General features: G+C 43.3%; 1 protein-coding gene and 1 long non-coding RNA gene across 13 annotated transcripts in view; one reads left to right on the top strand and one right to left on the bottom strand.

Moving 5' to 3' along the window:
* The window catches only part of LOC102129261 (uncharacterized), a 30,938-nt gene that overhangs the window by 228 nt on the left and 6,171 nt on the right, over window positions 1-24,539 (bottom strand). For 2 of the 11 annotated variants that reach the window (XR_006693053.3, XR_012425596.1), the window contains 3 exons: window positions 17,887-17,976; window positions 16,273-16,358; window positions 12,547-13,486 (listed from right to left, as the gene is read on the bottom strand). This is a non-coding gene — a long non-coding RNA (uncharacterized lncRNA). Of the gene's footprint in view, window positions 1-188; window positions 243-2,344; window positions 2,407-12,546; window positions 13,487-16,272; window positions 16,378-17,886; window positions 17,977-22,283; window positions 24,490-24,539 lie in introns of those variants that run through there. The other 9 variants (XR_006693054.3, XR_012425597.1, XR_010581801.2 and 6 more) reach the window with 8 other exon arrangements.
* Window positions 19,288-24,539, top strand: part of LPO (lactoperoxidase) — a 29,740-nt gene continuing 24,488 nt past the window's right edge. The window contains exons 1-2 of one of the 2 annotated variants that reach the window (XM_074019199.1): window positions 19,288-19,326; window positions 23,564-23,641. In XM_074019199.1, the coding sequence (XP_073875300.1) occupies window positions 23,566-23,641 (76 nt within the window). In that variant the 5' untranslated portion in view covers window positions 19,288-19,326; window positions 23,564-23,565. Of the gene's footprint in view, window positions 19,327-23,457; window positions 23,642-24,539 lie in introns of both variants that reach the window. The other variant, XM_045375082.3, reaches the window with a different exon arrangement.

Raw genomic sequence — 24,539 nt, 5'->3', positions numbered from 1 at the left:
CATTATTCCCAAAGGAGTCAGGGAAGGTGACGGCCCTTAGCCAAACAAGAAAATACATTCTCGGAGGACAAAAAAGTGTGTCAGAAGATTTATTAGTCTTTGTGTTGATATTCTCTGAACAAAGAAAGAAAAAACAAGGAAGTCAACAGTAAGGAAGGAAAAGATGTTATTATTGAACTAGTTCTTACCTTGTGTGTGTTAGTTTTGGATCATTAAAACACTTCAGATACTGCACGGGCTTCCTGAAAAGCCAAAAAAGTGACATTAAGAAGTCATGCTTCGTTGGACTAGCAAAGGAAGGACATGCTGTAACCTCACGTCTGGCGCCCTGGCGCCTTGGGAATGTCAACATTTATCAGGCTTTTTCACATCTGGTCCTCCTCCAACAAAGTAAGCAATTGTCCCCTGAACTCAGGAATCTCATGCCAGTTTGATGATTTGGCATTGGAAGCTCTGGGTGCCATAGCCACTAGTTGTGTAACACCAACTCACCATAAATAGCACCATTTATTTAGGATCTAGTGCAGCTTCAGCACTTTGTTTTCATTGTCCCAAATCCTTGTAGAAGCCTCTCAAGAAGGTATTTTTGTTCACTTTAAGAGTGAAGTTCGTGAAGGCCAGAGTTTAAAGGACTTGCTAAACTTGGAAGTGGTGAAAGTACTAGGATTCCAGCCCAAGTTCTGTCTTTTGAAGCCTAACCACCTTCCACTTTGCCTCATGGCTTCTCACCTACTAATTTATTCTATAAATGCACACATTTCCAACCTGGAAAATAATAATTTTAACAGATTTTTAAAAAGGCATCTTTCTAGCTCCTAAGAAATGGTCTCTCTAATGTTTCCTTTTGTGAGTAGGCAATCTGTGCCACATGCACAACAGCTGATAAAGTGGAGCTTGATTCTAGTTTAATTTTATAACCAAATCCAATGTACAACAAAGCTAATCTGACATAATTATATGCAAAATAGTTTCTATATCACATGGTATGGAGATATAAGCTATTTGTCAAGTAAGCAACCATAATTAGTATTATTTTTATATAGGTAAACTAAGTTTTCATATTTTGTTTACTGATTTCTATGAATCAGGATCCTTTTATGTTTAAATATTCAGTTTATTGGTCTTAAGTACATTGTTTTGCAACCATCATCACCATCCATTACCACTACTTTCTTATTTTTGAAAATTGAAACTCTGTTCCCGTTAAACAGTAACTCCTGATCCCCCTCTTCCAGCCCCTGGCAACTACCATTCTACATTTTCTCTCTATGAAATTTGACTACTTTAGATACCTAATCCATATTGTAGCATGTGTCAGGATTTTTTTTTTTTTTTTTTTTTTTTACTTTTAAGTTCCAGAATACATCTACAGAAAGTGCAGGTTTGTTACATAGGTATACATGTGCCATGGTGGTTTGCTGCACCTATCAACCCATCAGCTAGGTTTTAAGCCCCGAATGCATTAGTTATTTGTCCTAATGCTCTCCCTCCCCTTGCCCCCTACTCTGCCACAGGCCCCAGTGTGTGTTGTTCCCCTCCCTGTGTCCATGTGTTCTCATTGTTCAACTCCCACTTATGAATGAAAACATGCAGTGTTTGGTTTTCTGTTCCTGTGTTTGTTTGCTGAGGATGATGGCTTCCAGTTTCATCCAAGTCCCTGAAAAGGACATGATCTCATTCCTTTTCATGGCTGCATAGTATTCCATGGTATATATGTACCACATTTTCTTTATCCAGTCTATCACTGATGGGCATTTGGGCTGGTTCCATGTATTTAATATTGTAATTAGTGCTCCAATAAACATACATGTGCATGTGTCTTTATAGTAGAATGACTTGTATTTCTTTGGGTATATACCCAGTAATAGGATTGCTGGGTCAAATGGTATTTCTGGTTCTAGATCCTTGAGGAATACCCACTCTGTCTTCCACAATGGTTGAACTAATTTATATTCCCACCAACAGTGTAAAAGTGTTCCTATTTCTCCACAGCCTCACCACAATCTTCCTGACTTTTTAGTGATTGCCATTCTGACTGGTGTGAGATGGTATCACACTGTGGTCTTGATTTGCATGAACCAGGATTCTTAAAACTGAGGTCCATGAGTGGGATTCAAGAAGTCTATGAATCCTTACCCTAGAATTCTGAATGGGGGATTTTTCTAGAAAGAGTTCATAGCTTTTATCAGATTCTCAAAGGAGTTTGTACCCTGATACCAAGAATGGCTTGGGCCAGGCACAGTGGAGTTTAGACCCAAGAGTTTAGACCCACCGGGGCAACACAGGGAGACCCTGTCTCTAAAAATAAAAAATAAAAAAATTAGCCGGGTTTGGTGGTGTATACCTGTGGTGCCAGCTACTTGGGAGGCTGAGGTGGGAGGATCACGTGGGCTGAGGAGGTTGAGGCTGCAGTGAACATAATTTAAAAGGAAGAAGTAAAATTGTGTTTATCTACATACAATATGAACCTAAACAATCCTAAAGAATCTACAAAAATGCCAGCAGAACTAATAGGGTTACAGAATACAAGGTCAATATACAAAAATCAATGGTATTTCTATATACTAGAAACAAACCATTTGAACTTGAATTTTAAAAATCACAACCACTTACAGTAACATCAAAAAGAACAAAACAGAAAATTAACAAAACATGTGCAAGCCTTGTACACTTAAAATGTCAAAACATTGGTAAGATGAAAACCTGGATAAAGTAGAGTACTATAACATGTCCATGGATTGGAAGAATCTATATCATTAAAATAATTATCCTCAAGATGATCTAAATCTCAGTAAAAACCCCACCAGGTTTCTTTGTAGAATTGACAGGCTGACTCAACATCTACATGGAAATCCAAAGGAGTTACATGGTTAAAAGAATTTTGAAAAAGAAAAAAGAACTTATATGACCTGATTTCTAGACAATATAAAAGTACAGTAATCACTACAATGTGGTATTGTCATAAACACAGACATATAGATTGATGGAACAGTGTAAAGAGTCCAAAATAGGCTGAGCAATGTGGCTCACGCCTGTAATCCCAGCACTTTGGGAGGCTGAGGCAGGAGGATCAAGAGATTAGGAGATCGAGGCCATTCTTGCCAATATGGTGAAACCCTGTCTCTACTAAAAATACAAATATTAGCTGGGCGTGGAGGCATGCACCTGTAATCCCATCTACTCCGGAGGCTGAGGCAGGAGACTTGTTTGAACCTGGGAGGCTGCAGTGAGCCGAGATCACACCGCTGCACACCAGCCTGGTGACAGAGCAAGACTCTGTCTCAAAGAAAAAAACAAAAGAGTCCAAAATAGATCTGTACATAGATAGCCTATCAATTTTTGGCAAAGGTCCCAAGGTAATTCAATGGAGAAAGGACAGCATTTTCAACAAATAATGCTGGAATAATAAATCCATAAGCAAAACAAATACAAAGATCAACAAAATTCAACTCCTTACCCTACACAATTTAATGAATTGAAGCAAAATGGATCATAGACCTAAAAAGTAATAGTTACAACAATAAAACTTCTAGACAGAAACATAGGGACAGATCGTTGAGATCCTGAGTTGGGTGAATATTTTCTTAGGACTCAAAATGTACAAACTATAGAAGAAAAAATCAATTGTCATCAAAATGCAAAACTTCTTTTCTTCGAATGACACTGTCAAGAAAATAAAAAGACAAGACACACTAAAAAATATTTGCAAAACACTTATCTGATAAAGGACTTATATCTGGAATATATAGTCTTACACCTCAGTAATAATAATACAAACAATCTTATTTTTTAAATGGTCAAAAGATTTGAACAATTTACTGGAGAATATATATGAATGACATTAACGCAGGAAAAGACACTTGATATCATTAATCATCAGAACATTACATATTAAAAACACAATAAGATACCACAGCACACCTATTGCAATGGCTAAAATTTAAAAGTTAGACCATACTAAATGCTGGTGAGGATGTGGAGCAACTGAAATTCTCATAATTACTTATCAGAATGCAAAATAGTACAGCCACTTTGGGAAACTGGAAATTTCTTATAAAGTGAAACATTTACATACCATATAATCCAACAATCTCACTCCTAAGTATTTACTCAAGAAAAATGACAATATGTGTCCACAAAAAGGCCCATATGTAAATGTGCATAACAACTTATAATAGTAAAAATGGGAAACAGTCCAAATGTCCATCAATGTGTAAATGTTTAAATAAATTGTATACTTTGTATAATATTTATACAATGAAATACTACTCCATAATAAAAACAAAGTAACTACTGCTACATAAAACCACATGGATGAATCTCAAAATCATTATGCTCAGTGAAAGAAACCAGACATAAAAGACTATATACTATACAATATATTCGATATGGCATTCTTTAAAAAGGAAAAATTATAGAGATGGAAAATAGATCAGTGGTTGCCAAGGATTGGGTGTGGGGATAGGGATTGAGTATAAAGGGCAGTGTAAGGGAATTTTAGGGATGATGAGACTGTTCTATATCTGTGGTGATGCTAAACAATTTGTTGCATTTGTTAAAAACCTACAGAAGTACGTATCAGTAAGCGAATTTTACTGTATGTAAATTTTAAGCTATTTACCAGTTGTGAGGGGTACTTAAAATGGAATGCAGACTATGACAAATGACTCTGTTATAGATGACTCACCTAACCATGCTGAAGGGAGTGAGGAAGCAAAAAGCCAACCTAAGTAACTTTGGAAAACTATTTTGGCTGAAAGTTGAAGGATGAAGACAGAAAGGTACAGTCCACAAACACTGTACTCTAGTGGGTAAATTTGTTCCTTGGAGGAGTTGAGTGAGCAATTCTAAAGCTACCTTATGTACGTACTAGCACTAAACAAATAAGCAAATATGTGGTAGATAATGAGTACCATTTCTGTGTCTGAGAAGGAAGTTATAAATAAGGAAAGGGGTGAAGGCAAGAATGGACCCTGCGATGCTGGATCAGAGTTGGAGGTAGCAGTAAAAATTCATGGATATTTTAAAATATATGTATAAATACCACTTGGTTGAGTTTTTTTTTTTTTAAAGAAATAAAAATAATAGGCCGGGCGCGGTGGCTCAAGCCTGTAATCCCAGCACTTTGGGAGGCCGAGACGGGCGGATCACTAGGTCAGGAGATCGAGACCATCCTGGCTAACAGGGTGAAACCCCGTCTCTACTAAAAAATACAAAAAGCTAGCCAGGTGACGTGGCGGGCGCCTGTAGTCCCAGCTACTCGGGAGGCTGAGGCAGGAGAATGGCGTAAACCCGGGAGGCGGAGCTTGCAGTGAGCTGAGATCCGGCCACTGCACTCCAGCCCGGGGACAGAGCGAGACTCCGTCTCAAAAAAAAAAAAAAAAAAAAGAAATAAAAATAATAATAATAAATAGGCCAGGCATGGTGGCTCATGCCTGTAATCCCACCACTTTGGGAGGCTGAGGCAGGTGGATCACCTGAGGTCAGGAGTTCAAGACCAGCCTGGCCAACATCGTGAAACCTCATCTCTACTAAAAATACGAAAATTAGCCAGGTTTGGGGTACATGCCTGTAATCCCAGCTACTCAGGAGGCTAAGGCACAGGAATCACTTGAACTCAGGAGGTGGAGGTTACAGTGAGCCGAGATCGTGCCACTGCACTCCAGCTTGGGCAACAGAGCGAGACTCCATCACAAAAAAAAAAAAGAAAACGAAATTTTAAAAATATATGTAAAAGACAGTCAGAAACGTGTGTGTGTGTGTGTATGCATGAGTTAGTATCCACACATGGAACTTCTAGCTCTGTCTACTAAGAGAGCCCAGAAGCAGTCACTCCTCAATAGGAATGAGGGTACCTAGTACCCAGACCTTGGTTTCTAAAGACCATTCTCCACTACAAAGGAATCAGGGCTCCTTGGAGAATTGATTGATTCCCAGAGAAGCAGCAAAATGAAACCTCTTAGACACTTCTTGGCTAGGTAACTCCCATCAGCCAAGAACAATCCTGATACGGGTATGCGTATGTGCTGTTAACAGTCAACATACTTAGCAGCTGGTAAAGATCTTGACAGGACACCAACAGCATCTGCTACAAGTACATTTTGGGGAGGTGACCCCAGGGAGCATTGGATGGGAGTGGGGCTAAACTTAGGCCAACTTAGGGCACTAAAATCATGAGTATCCCTGCTTATTCCCAGGCCCCTTCCGGGCAGTGTGTCAACAGGTAGAACAAGTGAGACTACCATGTTGACATTACCAGAATCAGTAGGAGAATAAAATAGTTCAGCATCACCCAGGAACTGAGCCTCTGAAGCAGGTCACTTGTATATCCTAGCCAGATCTCAAATGTCTTTTCCAAAGAAACATACTAAGCTCCTGATAACTAATTGCTTTATCTTGGGCAGCCCTGTTTTCCCTACAGTGTCCAACAGGTTAGCTCAGGTCTCCAGTGACGTGTCAAGACTTGGGGCAATAGCAGTGTTCTAAATAGTAGGACACTGATAATATTGGCTCCTATGGCTCCTTCCCCTCCAAGAAGAGGATTCAATTTTTTAGAAATGCAGGGATTTTACAATCCACCTTCCACGTCCTCCCATTCTTGGGTATTCTCCTGGAAATCACAAAGAAATTAATCTCTTCAGCAAATTCTAATAAGCCAGTCTTCTCCTTTTCTTTTTCCAGGACTTTCCACCAACTATAAGATTCTTTCAAGTTTGATCTCGTTATAGCCCACTGACTTTTTCTAAATCATCAGTGAGATTTTGAAAGTATACATTCATATTTACCCAATAATTTTAAGTCAAGATTTTGGCTCTTGTCTCAAAAGAATCATTTGGCTCCAGCTATTAGAACTGAAATTAGGTGGTTCATTGAAATTGCTTTGAGTAAGAATTCTCAGCAATCCTGTCAGAGACTACATGATGTGGTAGTTAAGAGTTAGTGCCATAATTCATTAATTAATTCACTTAATTTATTCAAAAAATTGTTTTTTGATGGTCTTGGAATATGTAGTATACTAAACAGTCTCTGACCTCATGAAATTTACATTATGGTTGGGGTAGGTAGACAGTAAACAAACAAAAAAGTAAAACATAGTACAATATATGGCGGTCAATTCCACAAAGAAAAATAAAGCAAGGAAGAATAATGCTATGGTTTGAATGTCTCTTCCAAAACTCATGTTGAAACTTAATCCCCAGTGTGGATTAATGAATTAATGAACTGATGGATTAATGGGTTATCATGGGGGGGGAACCGGGAGAGACCTGAGCTGGCACATGCACGCTCAGCCCCTCACCATGTGATACCCTGCACCACTCTAAGGAGAATCCCCTCCAGGAAGAAGGCCCTCACCAGAGTGGCCCCTCAACCTTAGACTTCTCAGCCTCTAGAACTGTGAGAAAGAAACTCTTTTTCTTTATAGGAATACCCAGTTTCATGCATTCTGTTATAAGCAACAGAAAACAAAGATAGTAAGAATTATGGGAGGAAGGCCAGACACAGTGGCTCACGCCTGTAATCCCAGCACTTTGGGAGGCCCAGGCAAGAGGATTGCTTGAGGCCAAGACCAGCTTAGGCAACATGGCAAGACCTTGTCTCTACACAAATTTAAAAAAAAAAAAAATTAGCCAGGCATGGTGGTGCATGCCTATAGTTGTGGCTACTCAGGAGGCTGAGGTGGGAGGATTGCTTAAGTCCAGGAGTTTAAGGCTGCAGTGAGCCGTGGTCGTGCCACTGCACTCCAGCATGTGCAACAGAGCGAGACCATGTCTCAAAAAAGCAAAAAAAGTATTGTAGAAAAAGAAGAGTTTGACATTTTTTAAAAGGGAAATCTGGAAACACTAACTAAGACTGTGATATTTAAGCAAGTACTCAAAGATGGTGAGGAAATTAGCCATGTGGATATCTGGAGAATGAGCATTCCAGGCAGATGAAACAGGAAATGCAAAGCTGCGTGCTGGGGCATGGGTGTATTTTGTCTCAACTGTATTAAAACTGACGCAGGATTTTTCTCAGCCCCTTCACTGGACTCACGGCAGGGGTACCCCCTCTACTCAGCCCACCATGCTCAACCTTTTGCAGGAGGGAGCACATGAGTGAGTGAGTGTGGGGTCCAATCAGCCACTCCAAGTGACAACACAGGAGCAACCTCCATGCAGGGCCTACAGAGGCACCCAACTAAGGATGCCCAAAATCCCAAAGGCCCAGAGGGTTGTTACAGTGCTCCTTTAGTTCCACCGTCCACGGACAGTGATGTGTTAACAGTTCAGTTGGCCCCTTGCCTCATCACGTGGGGCAGCTGCCCTCCACCAGTGAGGGCAAAGGGCCAGTGTGACAACCTTTCTGGGTACCCGCACTTGGTGGGCCCCAAGCTGTTGTCTCCACCTCCAGGACCACCAGGACTACCTCGTTCCAGGATACCATTAGTTCCTACCTTCATCATTGCAACAGGGTGCCTCCTGACCTTCCTCTCTCCAGTCCTACCCTCCAACTCTTCCCCACCCTAAAGCCAAGTGATCTGTCTAGAGCAATAATCTGCTGACCCATAAAATCTCTTTGCCAATTAAGGAACAGGCACATGTTCCAATTCAGACCAGTGAGATGTAAGAAAAGGCTTGCCAGGATTTCTGGGAAAGCTATTCTTTCTCTTCTGTGAGATTCTCTGCCTTCCCCTGCAGAGGGTTGTGTGCCATTTTGCCTGCAAGGGAAGGACGGAGTTGAAGCTGAGAGGAGGCAAATCCAGGAGAACTGTAGAGTGAAGCAGGCCAGGCCCATTGAAGTAAGTCAATCCTGAAGTTCAATCCTATCCCTGGATTCTTGTTAGAGGTGTTTTTTGTTTGTTTGTTTGTTTGTTTCAAATGATCAAAAAATATGGAACAATTATTGGTTGCATAGCAATGTGATACTTGGCAAAAGTGAACAGTACACTTAAACATGGTTAAGATGGTAAATTTTATATTATGTGTATTTTACCACGACTAAAAAAAATTACACCAACAGCAGCAACACAAATATGGAACAAATTGTATAATCACCATCCATGTGGCTAGCATTCAATTTGAAATTTGCCTTGTTAGTTAAGCCAATTTGAGCTAGTTTGTTGGTGACCTGGACGCAGCAAACACATGCTAAGTAATACAGAATGTGTGCCTGGAAGTAGGCATCCTGCAATTAACAGGCTTATACTTGATGGAATTGGCTGAAGTGCTTGATCCTGAGCTAGAAAGTTAGCGATCCTGTTTAAGGATTGTGAAATAGAACCGGTTTCTCTGCCTGTTGAAATTTAATGTGCAAAAAAATCACCTGGGGATCTTGTTCAAATGAAGATCCTGATTTGGTGGGAACTGAGAGCTGCATTCCTAACAGTCTGCATTCCTGAGAGAATGCAGGCTTGTTAGGATGCCAGGTGATGCCACTGCTGCTGAGCCGTGGACCACACTTCGGATAGCAAGGAGTTACACTGATGTGCCTGGGAATGGGGACCATATACTATGCAGGCTGTTGCATTAGGAGGATGGTGGGGAAAATTCAGGATGTTGGATTGTGTTACCAACTTCTTACAGCCCTCAGTAAGGTTCTACAAGAGACAGGCCCTTAGTTTCACACTGGCCTATGTGAAAACAAAGAAGAAAATACATCTCTGTTAAGAGAGGTTCTCTCTTGGCCAGGCACGGTGGTTCACATCTGTAATGCCAGCACTTTGGGAGGCCGAGGCAGGTGGATCACGAGGTCAGGAGTACAAGACCAACCTAGCCAAGACCACCAAGATGGTGAAACCCCGTCTGTACCAAAAATACAAATATTAGCTGGACGTGGTGGAAGGTACCTGTAATCCCAGCTACTCGGGAGGCTGAGGCAGGGGAATTGCTTGAACCAAGGGGCGGAGGTTACAGTGAGCCGAGGTCACGCCACTGCACTCTAGCCTGGGTGACAGAGTAAGACTCCGTCTGAAAAAGAAAAAAAAGGGTTCTCTCTGCCTATGAACTGCAATTTAAAAATGGCTGAAATATGATCATGTGACTATGTCATCTTGGTCAACTTTTTAGAGTCTGCCCATATTTGTAGAATGAATGCATGAATGAGTGAGTGAACTTAATATAAGAAAGAGCTGGATAATTAGAGCCTCCCAGCAGTGAAGCAGGTTGCCATGTAAATGCTGAGCTCCCCAACCCCGGAAGTGTTCAAGCAGTGACTTGATGACCATCTGTCAGCTTTAATGTAAATAAATATGACCTGGGGATTTTGTGAAAATGTAGATTCTGATTTGGTACATCTGGGTGGGGCCTGAGATTCTGTATTTTTTAGTACCTCCCAGAATATTCCAGTGCTGTAAGACTTTGGACCACACCTCGAGGAACAAAGATGTAGTGGGGAATCCTACAGAGGGTAGAAAGTTCAGCTAGATTAGTAGTTTCCAAATCTGCCTGTATGTCAGACTCACCCAGGAGATTTATTAGAAATAAAGGTTCTCCAACTCCAATGCCAGAGCTAGAATTCTATAGACCAGGAGCAGAGTCTGGATGCCTGTATTTTTCCCAAGCTTTCCACTGATTCAGATTAGCCTTTGGGAATCACTGAACCAGAGGCTTCTTAAATGTTGTTCAAACTCTAAGCTTACTTTTTAAAAGAATCAGACAAATATAAATCAGGATGAGGCAAAGCCAGGCTGACTAAAATCCCCTTGCTATATTTACTTGGCAAATATCACCAGGGTCAAAACACTGCCCTGTTATTTATGAGTCCCAGATCTATGCTTAACTCCATTTCTAGAGAATTAACATTTCCTGTATTTTTGCAGATTGGAATTACATTGCCCTCTTACAGTAGCCTAATTAATGATTTCTAGAACTCCATCAACTTGAAGTGAAACAACATAATTATGTTAAAAAAAAAAAAAAGGAACTTCCACATTAGATTTCTTGGAGAATGTTTCAAAAGATAAAAATAGCAAGGAAATCTAGGATTGTGTGACACATCGAAAACATCCCACAAACGGGAATTGTCCCAATTGAGTCTGTTAGGTCATGGTCTCTTGCTGTCATTGCAGCTGTGAGCAGGGAATTGCAGATCCCTAATCTGAGGCTGTAAAGTTTTATTGCTACAGATTTTATAAGTTCTAGGAGGTCAGAATCTCAGGCAGATTTGATCAGTTTCTGTTTTTCTTGCCCATTCATCATTTTCTCTTTTGACATAGCCACAAATGGGAGGGTTCATGAAGGTGGGCCGGAGCCAGGTTTTAGAACTTGGGGCTGGAGGGCGAGGCTGGACTTTTACCCCACTGCAGGGGTTAGAAGGGCCAGTTGAATTTGTAGGATGTGAAATCCAGTAAGGACCATGATTAAACTGCCAGAAGTGGCAGTGCCTCAGGCACTGGATCCAAATTCAGGGCAAATTTTCAGAGTTTAGACATGGAAAGCTAACAGTGGGGCCGTCACCTCATGTGGGGCCAGGTACTGAGGTCAAAATGGGCCTCCTAAAATCTGTAGCAAGAAGGGAAAAGAGAAAACATGAGTTACTATAAGCAATGCAGGCTGGTTTTCAGCTGTCAGGCTAGAAAATTCTGCTAGGCTTTATTTCAGCAGACAGACATCATCAGCTATGCAGTAGCCGGGTCCACAGGGACTTCAGAGAGGTGAGAGCAACTAGCCTAGGTTGCCGAGTTCAAGAGCAGAAACCCTGCCTGGGCCAGCTGCTGTCCTCAGGCTGAAGATGGACTATTTCAAATCCATGTGACCAAAAGAGGCAAAACTAGAGCTGGCTCCTTGGGGGACAGGGTGGTGCCATGGCCCACATCACCTCCTTTTTTCTTCCCATTAGATAGCAAGCAGATCATTGGAGAGCCACACAGTCACCAGGAGAGAGAGAATGTCCAGCAGCAGAAGCCAAAAAAAGAAACTTTCCCTTTCTGTCTCCCCTGTCTGTGGCATGCAACCCAGCCATGAGGACGTGGGGTTGAAGCCATTTCCTTTTTCAGTTTCAGCTTCTGACCCTCCTCAGGATTGGAAGTGGAGATTCAGAGGAGGCTGGCAGGGTGAAAGCATGACGTCTCAAGAACCAGCTCGTGCTGAAGTCACTGCTCACCTTCCTGTCTCAGGGATGCTCCTGATGCTAATCACTTTGTGGGAATCATGCTCTACGTGTCTGCACGCCTGAGCCCAGCTTATCCTCGTGGCACCCTGTGAGGCGGGCTGCTGCTCCTACTCCCACTTGCCAGAAGAGGAAGCCGAGGCTCAGAGACTGAGTGACCCTTGGGGTTACAGCCACCGAGCAGGCCATCAGAGCCCTATGAGATTTCCTTCCGACTCCGCTCTGAACTCACTCTCAGTGGCCCAAGCTGGACAGCTCCCCCAGGGAACACCGTAGTGGCCCAGAAAACACAGAGCACAGGTTACATTTGGCTCACGTTCCTGGAGTGTCCATTGTAGGTTGCTGTGAAGTAAATTTTAAATTTTTATATAAAAGCAAACAGATAAGTTATTGAATGGGACATAAAAGCATGAATTTGAAAGTTAAAATGTAGGATATTGACCTTTTACTTAATAATAATGTAACAATATTGCTTTATTAATTGTGACAAACGTACCATTGTAAAATAAGATAATCATAACAGAAACTGGGTGTGGAGTGTACAGAAACTCTGTATTATCTTTGTAATAATATGATAAATCCAAAATTGTTCCAAAATAAAAATTTTTCTCTTAAGTAAGATATCAAAGAAATTTTAGAATCTCAGTTTCCTTCAGGGGTACCTGGTCACGATTATCTTTTGTTAGAGGCATATCAGAGGCCGTGTTGCTCGCTGAGTGGAAGCACATTCTACGGTGCGCTCTTCCGGCCTCTTGGAAAGCCTGTATTCATTTAAAGAGAGTAGGACGGCGAAGATTCTTTCACTTCCTCTCCCCGGCCTCTGTCCCCTTCTTAGCATTGTGAGAAGAGTGAGAGGCAATAACCACTTCACCCTCCCCAGGTTCCCACCAGAGTGGAAGGAATTCCATCACAGACAGAGACTATTGGAGCGTTTCACCCCATTCCAGCCTCCACCACAATCTTCCAGAGCGTCTATTATCCTCATGTACCCCAAAATCATCAGGGCGGAGCCCCAGGAGGGAAGTAGTGAGAATTCAGCCATTTACAGTAAGTCCTAGGGAGCACACACCCTGCACTCTGCCCCCCAACCTGTGGGTTAGTCAGCAAGCAGGGCAGGACGCCTTCTCGGGGCACCTACTCAGGACCCCAGCCTCCCTCCAGCATAGACACCTAAGAAGGCAGCTTCGCAAGCCTGGGCGCGAAGCAAGCATGAGTTCTGTTGCTTCTGAAAGATTCTTTCAGCATCTGGGAAATAGGCATTGAAGTTCCATCTTAGGTTTGGAAAAGGGGGCTTGAACTGCTATTTTCTCCCAACTGTAAATGAGACAAGATTCAGTCGTTCATTATGATCTCTTGGCTCTCTCTGTTCCTTTCCAGCTTGTGATGGGCAGTGGGGGCTCTAAATCAAGGAAAATAGAAGAGAAAAGAGAAAAATTCAGAAATTATTCCTTCTAGCTACATTTTTAAAATTTTTATTTTTAAGGTTTTTTAAGAGACAGGATATTGCTCTGTCACCCAGGCTGGAGTACAGTGGCACTATCATGGCCCACTGTAACCTTGAACTCCTGGCCTCAGGGGATCCTCCTGCTTCAGTCTCTGAAAATACTGGGATTATAGGTGTGAGCCACCACACCCAGCCCTAGCTACACTTTAGTGCAGTATTTCATTCAGGCTAGAAAACGGTCTTCAGAGACAGCTTTAGAACTGACAGTCAAGAACTTGGACTTGAATGACTGAATTAAGCCAAGGTAATTTTTACACCAGTGTCATCATCTTTATCATCAAAGCAAATCTTATTGATTGCACAATGTAATTTACAGCTCTTGAGAAGTTTCTGATTTAATTTGGGCAAGAGGAAAGATGCATAGAGACAATAAATAGGAAAAGCAAAGGGGAGAAAAAGAATTAGTGTGCAATGCTTTCTGGAGCTTGGCAGACAATGATAGCCTCATGGAGAAGAGAAGGCTTGAGCTAGATATTGGACTTGGGCAAGAAGGGAGCAAACGAGTCAGGTATGGAGAATGGCAGATGAACAGACAGAGGGTCAGGAATGTGCATGGCATGTCAGGGAATGAATAGTTTACTTGGCTGCAACAAAAAGCTTGGGTAAAGGCGCAATATGTGATAGGCTGGGATAGATACAGGCTTAGGCAGTATAGGGCCTTGGCTAATACCTAAGACCTTGTCCTATGGATAGTGGGGTACTGTGTACAGAAAACTACCGTAAAGGGACATGCGGTTTTGGGGCAGACTCAGGAAGACCAGTGAGAAGGCTATGACATTGGAGCAAAATAATTGTAATTTTTTTGCAATTACAGAAATTGGGGCCGGGCGCAATGGCTCACACCTATAATCCCAGCACTTCGGGAGGCCAAGGTGGGTGGGTCAGTTGAGGTCAGGAATTCAAGACCAGTCTGGCCAACACGGTAAAACGCTGTTTCTACTAAAAATAGAAAAAATTAGCCGAGCATGGTGGCGCAAGTCTGTAGTCTCAGCTACTTGGGAGGCTGAGGCAGAAGAATCACTTGAACTCAGGAGGCAGAGGCTGCAGTGAGCCAAGATATTTCCACTGCACTCCAGCCTGGGCAATAGAGTGACACTCTGTCTCAAAAAAAAATGGGGGTAATTCAGGGCAGGGCAGAACCAGAATGTGGGGAAGTCAAGGAAGCCACAGTTGCAAGAGATTTATGAAGGAAAAATGGACAGGATTTGGTGACCAAGAAGATGGGAGGAAGGAAGAGAAAAGAGGAAAAGAAAAAAGAAAAGTACCCAGCGTGTCTCCCTGGTTTCCAACTTGAGTGACTGGGAGAATGATCACATTCCCAGCAGAATTTTTCTTCTTTCTCAACAAGATTTTTCCTGTTCTTTTGTTTCTGGTTGTCCCTCAGAACTAAGGAGAAACAGCCTTTGGGATAGTTGTCCTCCTACCCCATCCCAGCTGGTCCTAAGAGTGAGAACATAGGATTCTCATCCCCCTTTTATATGAAGAGAACCTGAGGGTGTGTAATGTGTACAAGACTGTACAATGAGGCAGAAGCTGACCAGCACTGGGACCTACAAGATCTACTGATTCACAATTGAATTCTAAACATCACAACCCAAGGGACCCAACACAATTACTTAGTGGACCCATTTCTCTTTCCAGAGAAGGAAACTGAGGCCTCTGAATAAAGAGTAATTTCCCCAATGTCACATGCTGCTGACTAGCAAGCTAGGACTAGAGCCAGGCTTGCTGAGTTTTAATAATCCAGTGCTCCTTGCATTTTCACTAGTCGCTTTGTCACATCTGTATTCACGTGCATGTGCAAACACATACACACACACATATACATGCTTGCTTGCTTGAGAAACAGGGCATTTATTGGCATGATATTTTCTTTATGGACTTATCACAAAGCGTATCATCAGACCGCTCACAGAATAACAATAGCAATCAAGATTGTTTTTTGTTTAAAATACTGTGTTTCTTTATTTGTGGCTTAAGTGGGAGTTGGTTTATTGCCCCATCTCTACTCTGAGCAACTCAGGATTTATTCAGGGTCAGATTGTCTTGCTCCATTGAGGTCTGTCCCCTTTCCCAGCCCTATGCCTACATTACCCTGCCAAGGCAGGGAACAGATCTGACAGCTTTTTTGCTTAAGCAAACTTATTAAAATTCATAATTTATCAACTAATTAGGAAGAGAGAGGATTAGGAGTAAGAAAAAAATCAGAAGCACATACTATTAGGTGCTCAGTGAATGTTTAAGAGGAACAGGGAAAGAGGGAACACTGAGGGGAAATGGGTGAATGGCGTTAACTGAAAAAAAAAAAAAAGATTTTCCATTAATGAAGAGAAGGAAGAGACAGCATTCTGCCCACCCACCAGGCTGGTTCCCAGGGAAGCCCTTCAGTCCCGGCATGCTGTGGCTAATTGGAAAAATGCATTGATCATAGGTTTGCCAGTTGGAAACCTTATGTTATGCCAATCTCAGAAACCACCAATCATCAGATCAATTCTCCCACTAAAAAATACCAGGAGGCTGGGCTTGGTGGCTCATGCCTGCAATCCTAGCACTTTGGGAGGCCCAGGCAGGAGGATCACTTGAGCTCAGGAGTTCTAGACTAGCCTGGGCAACATAGGGACTAGTAGAGAACATCTGTCTCTACAAAAAATTAAAAACTAGTAGGGAATGGTGGCACATACCTGTAGTCCCAGCTACTTGGGAGGCTGAAGTGGGAGGATGGCTTGAGCCCTTGCACTGATTGGTGATCACGCTACTGCACTCCAGCCTGGGTGACAGAGGGAGACCTTGTCTCAAAAAAGAAAAAAAAAGAAAGAAAAAACTGCTAGGAGAAGGTAACAGAGCCTCCTCCTGTCTGCTAGGGAGACATACAACCCATCCCAAGTATTTCTTTTTCTCATCTACAAATCCCTCCTCTCTCCAAAAGGGGCTGCCTGGCAATGTCCCCATTCCTTCCAACAGCTCATGCTGCCCCAGGACACCATTCAGAGAAGCTCTGCCATCTGCACACCCCTCCAGAGGCCAGGGACAGCTTAAGCCAGAGTGCCTGGGTTCCACCCTTCTCTGGGGTAGAAATAGTGGATGAATCCCAAAAGGGGTAAACATGGGCATATAAAGCCATCCTTGGGACAAGAAGTCTGTTTGTTTGGTGTTCTAGGAAACCAACAAAAGGAAATGCATTTGAGTCAGGAAAGAAAAAAAAAAAAAACAACCCTGCCCAGCTATGAATGACAGCCAAGCCAGCAGACAAGGGTGAAAACAGACAGCTAAGGAAGGGACTAGCTGCGCACCCATGGGAGACGGCACCTGACATGGACCCAGTGTGAGAGCTACAATCACCTTACACAAACAGATTGGTCACTTTGTTACTGACCATGAGAATCCTTTGGATCAACCAAAGGTTGTGTATGCAGCATGCAGCATTCTAATTCTAGAAGGCGACAGAGGTGAGCCAGCTATGTCCAAAATCAGTCTCATTGATAAACTGTGTATTTCTGGGAAGTGTGCATGCATGTTTGTGTATGTGTGTGGATGTGTGTACTGCCATGTGCCAGCAATAGACCTTATCTTCATTGGGTACTCCCTGCTGCTGCTGCTATTGCTAAAATATCTTGGACTCTGCACTGTCATATGAGAAGCTATTGGCCTTTTTAGCTTTTTCCCAGACTTTCTGCCTTCCACTCTCCATTTCTCAGGCCAATTTGCCATTCCCACATGGGAAGACATCTACCTGTGCTACAGATTTGACTAGACTGAGATAAACCCATGACAACATGTCATCACATGTCAGCAAAGCTCTAAAATAAAAATTAGCTATAGTACAATAGGCATGTCACTGTCAGATTGACTGCCTCCAGGTGTGCTTCACGCCAATATCAAGGAAGGATCTTACTGGGCTGGAGTTGACACTGCCCCATCCTATTTGACCCATTACAGAAAGACCAAATCTAGGACATATCATATCATGTCATAACATGATAAAACCCAGGAATGATCAGACCTGTATTTTGCTGTTACCCTGACTCCATAACTCACTGCATTTTGTACATAGGAAGCAATGTTATCCCATAGGGTCTTCTAAAAGGAAGTTCCATCTTCAAATTATTCAGAACCAACTAGGTCAAGATCTGCCTAATGACACAACTTCCTGAACATATTAAGCATAAAATTCAGAGGGAAGAACCTTGAGAAGCATGTGCCAAAGTTCAGGGAATGGTCAGACAAAGAAACAATGCTTGGCTAAGGAGATGAAGTGTGTTTCAAAGAAAACAAGAAGAACCTGATGTCCCACTCACCTCTCCTGGACACCTGCCTTCTTCTGAGATGCCCAGCTCATTTGCCTGGATTCATCACAAGAGAAGCAGTTTTTAGATATATTCCATCATCTAGAGAAAGGAAATATCACTTTTTTGAAGGTGAACCAAGAAGTCTGGTTTGGGGTTGATACATTTTTGACAGTTGCTCCCAGAGTATTTTCAACTCAGAGTATGATTTCGTAAAGAGGCTTATTATGTTTTAAATTGTCTGTCTGTAAAATACACTCTCATGAAATTTTGTTTTCTCAGAATCTTCCTATTTCCTTCTTGTATGAATCTAATGAGCTTGAATTTCCAAAGTCATTGAGGTAGGAAAGGTATGTAGCATTATACTTGAGCTTTAGGTCAATAATTTATAGGATAGTGGTGGTTTTGTTTTGTTTTGTTTTGTTGAGACAGAGTCTCGTCCTGTCACCCAGGCTGGAGTGCAATGGCATGATCTTGGCTCACTGCAACCCCTGCCTCCCAGGTTCAAGTGATTCTCCCACCTCAGCCTCCCAGGTAGCTATTGCTAAAATATTACAGGCATGCACCACCATGCCTAGCTAATTTTTGAAGAGACGGGGTTTCACCATGTTGACCAGGCTGGTCTCGAACTCAAGTGATCCACCCACCTCAGCCTCCCAGATACTGGAGTTTTTTAATGGGCCACCCTATAGAAGGCATGAAGTCATAGAATCATAATAATCACCAAAACCAACCACTGATTTCACTACTAGAAAATTTGAGACACCAGAAGGTGAAGTGACTTGCCTAGAGCCATACAATGGCAGAGGCGGGGACTGCAACCCACTATCCTAATGACAAGCTTAGGGCTCTTCTCATCCTTTGGTGGCCAAAGTATTTTGAAATTTTGACCAAAAAAAATTAATGTTTATTAATCATTTTAAATCCAAAAGATGAATCCATTGGACTCCACAGTAAACGGGGTGGAAAGTAAGGGAGGGATCAAAGGGCAGCGAATATATGAATGGGGAGGAGAACCATTTAGGTTGATGCAAAAGTAATTGCAAAAACTGCAATTACTTTTGCATCTACCTAATAATTGTTCATAATTCTAAGAGCTATTCGGATCCCATTAGGAGTTTAAGAGGGACAAATGTGCTCAGGGCGTGCAGCTTTGCCTTCCAGGACTAGATCAGGATCATGCACTTAAGTTGAAAGATGGAAAGAGGAGTTGCTTCACCCACAGTCAGTGGTATTGCATCAACCAATCCCTGCCATTCTGCAGTTTCCTGGTGCATGTGCCCAGAGTCACATGGTGTTTCCTGCTAAGCCTCAGCGTCTCCTCCAAGCCACACTAAAATCTTTCCTTCTGGGCCTTTCCCAGAAATACATTCTTGCTGGAAGGTATAAAAGACCAGCTCCTCCAAGCAAAGCAACTCCCTGGCTGCTGCGAAAAGACAAGGCACTGGGCAGGTAAGACTCTTCAACTTTCATCTTTCCTGGTTTCTGCAAAGTTGATGATGAAATTTCCTAATGTCTTCTCAGGAAGCTTAGCACTGGATTTGGACTTGTCTCTATCAGGCATTTTCTGGTGCCAGCTTTAGCCACCCCATGGCACACTCCCCTTGTTTGGTATATGAGAGAATGTAATTAAGCCTCCCCCAACCACTGTGGGGGAAAAAGGCTTTTCTGTGTCTGAAAACTATGTCACAGAATCATAGACTCTTAGGGCTGGAAGGTACCATAGACCTCTCTTATCCACCCTGCTTAGGAACTGAGATCTAAGCAATTTAATGTGTCCAGAATCATATCAGAATTTGGGGAAAAACATTGACACAATGGTGCTCCCTGTGCTATTCTTGAGACAGTGTGATGAAATCTGGCCTCTCCACTATAGTGGAAATTTTGCAGTGTTTTAAAGCGTTCCCTAAGCCGGAGCTGTCAGGTCTTCATCTTATTTCCAGCGTCTCATGCCTGCCATCTGCAGCAGATCTGTCCATCTAGTTTGCCTGGTCCTAGCTGTCTGAAGTGCCCTGTGGACACCTGGCTGTCAAGCAGGTGTGTGACCTGTTTGCAGCAGTGCTAGGCAGGCTTCATTTTGGGAGAATGGGATGGTTAAATCATATTTGTTTTTGATGCAATTGTGTGCCTCAAATCTTTTGGTTGAAGTAGATTATTTCTGCTCTAGAGGGCTTGATAAGAGCTATCTCTTCATTCTCATCCTGATCTTGGAGTCACTCAAAAGATCAAGAGAGTGTTCCTGTGGGTGATGGGGCAAGAATTATGGCTTTCCTGTTGGCTCACTCCACCACCCTCCACAGGGCTCTTTCCAGTCATGGAAGAGAATCTCACTGACTTCATCCCTTCTCGGGCCTTCCCCCATCTCTTTGGTGACTGCTCAGCAACGTTGAGAACCAAAGTCTGGAAGGCCTTGGTACTCAGAGTGTGGTCTGCAGACCAGCAACATCATCATCACCTGGAGCTTACGGGAAGTGCAGATTTTCAGGCCCCTTCTATGACTTTCTGAGTCAGAATCTGCATTTACCCCAATCTCTAGGTGATTAGTAGGCACATTACAGTGTGAGAGGCTTGCTGAGAGACCATCTCTGCCCTCTCCCTCTGCAACCTCCAGATGCCGAACTTCTCTGCTCTAGGAGTTTCATTCATTCAGCATGCACCCAACACCTATTATATATTGACATACTTAGGTCCTGGAAAACAAATACATAAGATGGAGCCCTTCAGGAGTTCATGGTCTGATAGGGGAAACAGATGTGAAGACAGTAATATGAGATATGGATGAAATACTGTGGGAGGACAGAAAAAAGAACAATCTAACTTTTCCTGGAGAAAACTGGTAAACTTCACAGAGAAGGTGGCATTTGGTCTGGGTTTTGAAGGATGAATAGGAGTTTATTAGGCAGAGAGGGTATTGTATAGGAAAGAGCATGAGCGGAGGCATGGGATTGTGGATCAGCCTGGCATTTGAGGGGCAAAGGCTGTGGCTCTGTCTCCAGATAGTGCTTCATGTCCCAGGGAAGGCTCCAGGCTTTGCTGCAAACCAAAGGGCTAGGGAAATGGTTTCTGCACTCACCATGTTGATAAGAATGCAGATAAATATCCACACATCACAGAAGCCTCTTGTTGGCCGTTTACACTCTAAAGCCCCATGCCCTCTTGCCCTGCATGGTTCTGGCTACAGATAGTGTCCCTCTAGAATCTTTTTGCACACCCCCTTTTCAGTGACATGACCTTGTATTTACCTGGCTCTGATTTTTATTCACACCCTTCCTTCACACCCACCAAGAACATTGCCAAAGACATGGGAAAATAATTTATCTGTGGCCTTGAAGTCCCCACTCCTCCACTTTCCAGTGAGGAGAGCATGAAGGGGGTCCCAAAGAAGAGGAGAGGAGAAATGAGTACTTAAGTATTATTTCCTGTTTAATTTTCTCAACTTTCATGTCTTCTTCTATGATCTTGTCTTCCTCAGGCTGTCTCAGATGATGCCTCTTTAAAAAATGGACTAATCTTTTACCTTGTGTTTGTCATTTATTATGAAATGCATTAGTCATTCAAAGAACAACATAATGAATGCTTGTGCTCACAGCCCTCTTAAAAAAATCAATGATGTGGTGGTTGCCAGGAGCTGGGGGGAAGGGGAAATAGGGAGTTGGTGTTCAATGAGTATAGGGTTTCAGTTTTTACAGGATGAAAATGTTCTAGAGATCCATTGTACAACATGTGAATATACCTGACATTATAGTACTACATAGTTTAAGTGACTAGGATGCTAAATTTTATGCTATGTAGTTTTTTTGGGTTTTGGTTTTTTCTTTTCTTTTCTTTTCTTTTTTTTTTTTTTTTTTTTTTTTTGGAGATGGAGTCTCACTCTGTCACCCAGGCTGGGGTGCAGTGGTGCAATCTTGGCTCACTGCAACCTCCACCTCCCAGGTTCAAGCAATTCTGCTGCCTCAGTCTCCCCAGTAGCTGGAATTGCCAGTGTATGCCACCACGCCTGGCTAATTTTTGTATTTTTAGTAGAGACAGGGTTTTACCATGTTGGCCAGGCTGGTCTCCAACCCTGACCTCAAGTGATCTGGTACCTTGGCCTCCCAAAGTGCTGGGATTACAGGCATGAACCACCACATTTGACCATGTTTTTTTTTTTTTACCACAATTGTTTTTTAAAGTCAATGATACCTTTTCCTCCAAAACCATCATCTCTGTTTGTCTGAAGGGCAGATTTCTGCTAACTCAATGAACCCTGCAATGGGTCCCCTGAAGTTGCAAAATATGGTGACAGAGGGATAGGAGGTCACAGAATCTCTTCCTCCTTGGGGCCATGCAACTCTAAGGACAAGAGCCCACTGAGAGGTCAAGCTGTTTGAGAACTCATCTTGGGGAAGGGGGAAGTAACAGAGAGAATCTTGGCCAGAGAGGTATTTATTCATGCCTTGCCTTTTCTCTAGAGTTAGCTTACAAAAAGTATATCCAACAAGATACAAATTATTCGAGGGAAAAATTGGAGGCGGACAGGGGTGAAAGAGGCTGAAATGACCTGATCCAGATACAGAGTTCTCCTGGTCTGGCCTATTCCAAGTGGAGATGATTTGGAGAGGGTGTGCAAGACAGGTGGGGAAATCTGTCAGGCAGAGCTCCAGAATTTCTCTCTGGGAGCTGAGCCTCAGGGAGACATGGCTGGGGGGCAACCTGAGGCTGCTCTCCCTGGTGTGCTTCTGGATTCCACCAGTGAATGCCGTGCTGCAGGGAGAGCCCATGCGCTCTTGTGAAAACTGAGGAGCCTCTCAGGACCATGCTCTAAACACACAATCATTCCATCTGTACACTGTGGCTGCCTCCCCGGGCTGGAGCCAGAATCTCCTCAGAAGACATACAGGGTCTGTTCCACTAAGCCCAATGAAGACCCTCATCAGAAAACAAAGCTGCACAAAATTTAGTCTAAAGACTTTCGTTCAGAGTTAAAGCTCATGGCGAAGGGGTTAATCCATGAGCTGGAATCTTCCCAGGCAGGCTGGGGCACAGCTGTGGGCTCAGGGGAGCTCTGAGCTTTGTCATAACTTTCTTTCAGTATTGCCATCAAGTTGGCACTTTGAGGGATGGGGAAGCCCCTGCCAGGTTTCCGAAGGGAGGCGCTGAGTGTCTACCTCTCAGGCACTCTCCCCTGGGGCTGGGCCAGAGGAAACTGGCTCGCAGGGAGCCGTGCATCCTGGAGGGAAGGAAGGAGGAGAACTCAAAGGCAGGCTCCAGGCTTGGTAACAGCATTTCTCACACCTGTGACAAGACAGGCACAGCGTCTCAGGACCACAGGCTGTCAGGACAGAATTGGACATTCTGGATCACTTGGTCTCACCTCCTCCCATAGCAAGCCAGGACCCCAGAGATGTTAAGTAACCTGCCTAAGGTCACAGAGCTATTTGGAACAAATGCAGAATGATAAATCAGGGCCTTCGATCCCGAAGCCTGAGTTCTTTCCCTTCCACCACGGCTTCTCCTCTTTCCATCGCTCCCAGCACCTAGCACAGGCCTGTGCATAAAGTAGATGTTTCATTCGTTAATGTGGCTTCTCCTCCTCTGTTCCAGTGTTAGGGTGTCTGGCGTTCCTTGGGCTTTCTCTGCTTTCTGTGATTCAAACCCTCCCACTTGGGCTGTAGAGAGGCTCACAGAGTGATCCTGCATCTCGTTTCAGCGATGAGGATCCTTCTCCATCTCCCAGCCCTCCTGGCTTCTTTCATCTTGCTTCAGGCTGCAGCATCTGCCACAAGAGGTGAGTGTCTCCCTTTATGGGTTTTCTGGGGCTACTGTCACAAAGCACACCAACTGGGTGGCCTAAAACAACGGAAATGTATTCTTTCACAGTCCAGGAGATAGAAGTCCAAAATCAAGGTCTTGGCAGGCCTGTGCTCCCTCTGAAGGCTCTAGGGAAGAATGCTTCCTTTCTTCTTCTAGCTTCTGGTGGTCCTGGTATCCTTGGTGTTCCCTGGCTTGTAGCTGCAACACTCCAATCTCCGCCTCAGTCTTTGCATGGCCTTTTTCTTTGTGTGTCCTCTCCTCTTCTCAAAAAACCATCATTCATTGGATTTAGGGCCCATGCTAAGGCAGTATGACCTCATTTTAATTCATAACATCTACAAAGACCCTACTTCCAAATAAGGTCACATTCTGAAGTTCCATTCATATGTGAATTTTGGGAGGGCCATTATTTAACCCACTACGCTCTCCTTGTTGAGAAAACAGATCCTGTCCTCCATGCTCCAGACACCAATACAAGAGCGAACAGGGAATCCCATTGCTATCATGCCATCCCCTTCTCTACGTCAGGGTCCTGGTGATCAGTGGGTCCTCCTTAATGAACTTGTGATAGTCCACGAGACCATCTCACCAGGAACCAGAAAAATCCCTACAGCCCAGTAACCCACGCCACCCTGAGTGGCCACACTCCCTCTTCATCCCATCTCTGGGCATTCTAGTGAGATCCCGAAGAGCAGTTTTGACATCTTATTGAAGATCCAAGAGTATTCTTCCCATTCTGTGCTTTTTCCCCTTAAGGACTCTTATGAAACTTTCCTAATCTTGATCTCCTGCCTGCCCAGATTTGCGGGGTGGGGGTGATGGCTGAGAAAGAGGGAGACAAAAGTAGAAGACATTGCAAAGGAGTGGTGTCT

The sequence above is a fragment of the Macaca fascicularis genome, chromosome 16, assembly GCF_037993035.2.
Source record: "Macaca fascicularis isolate 582-1 chromosome 16, T2T-MFA8v1.1".
Taxonomy (NCBI): domain Eukaryota; kingdom Metazoa; phylum Chordata; class Mammalia; order Primates; family Cercopithecidae; genus Macaca; species Macaca fascicularis.
The sequence above is the reverse complement of the archived record's forward strand: the minus strand, read 5'-3'. Positions and strand labels throughout refer to the sequence as shown.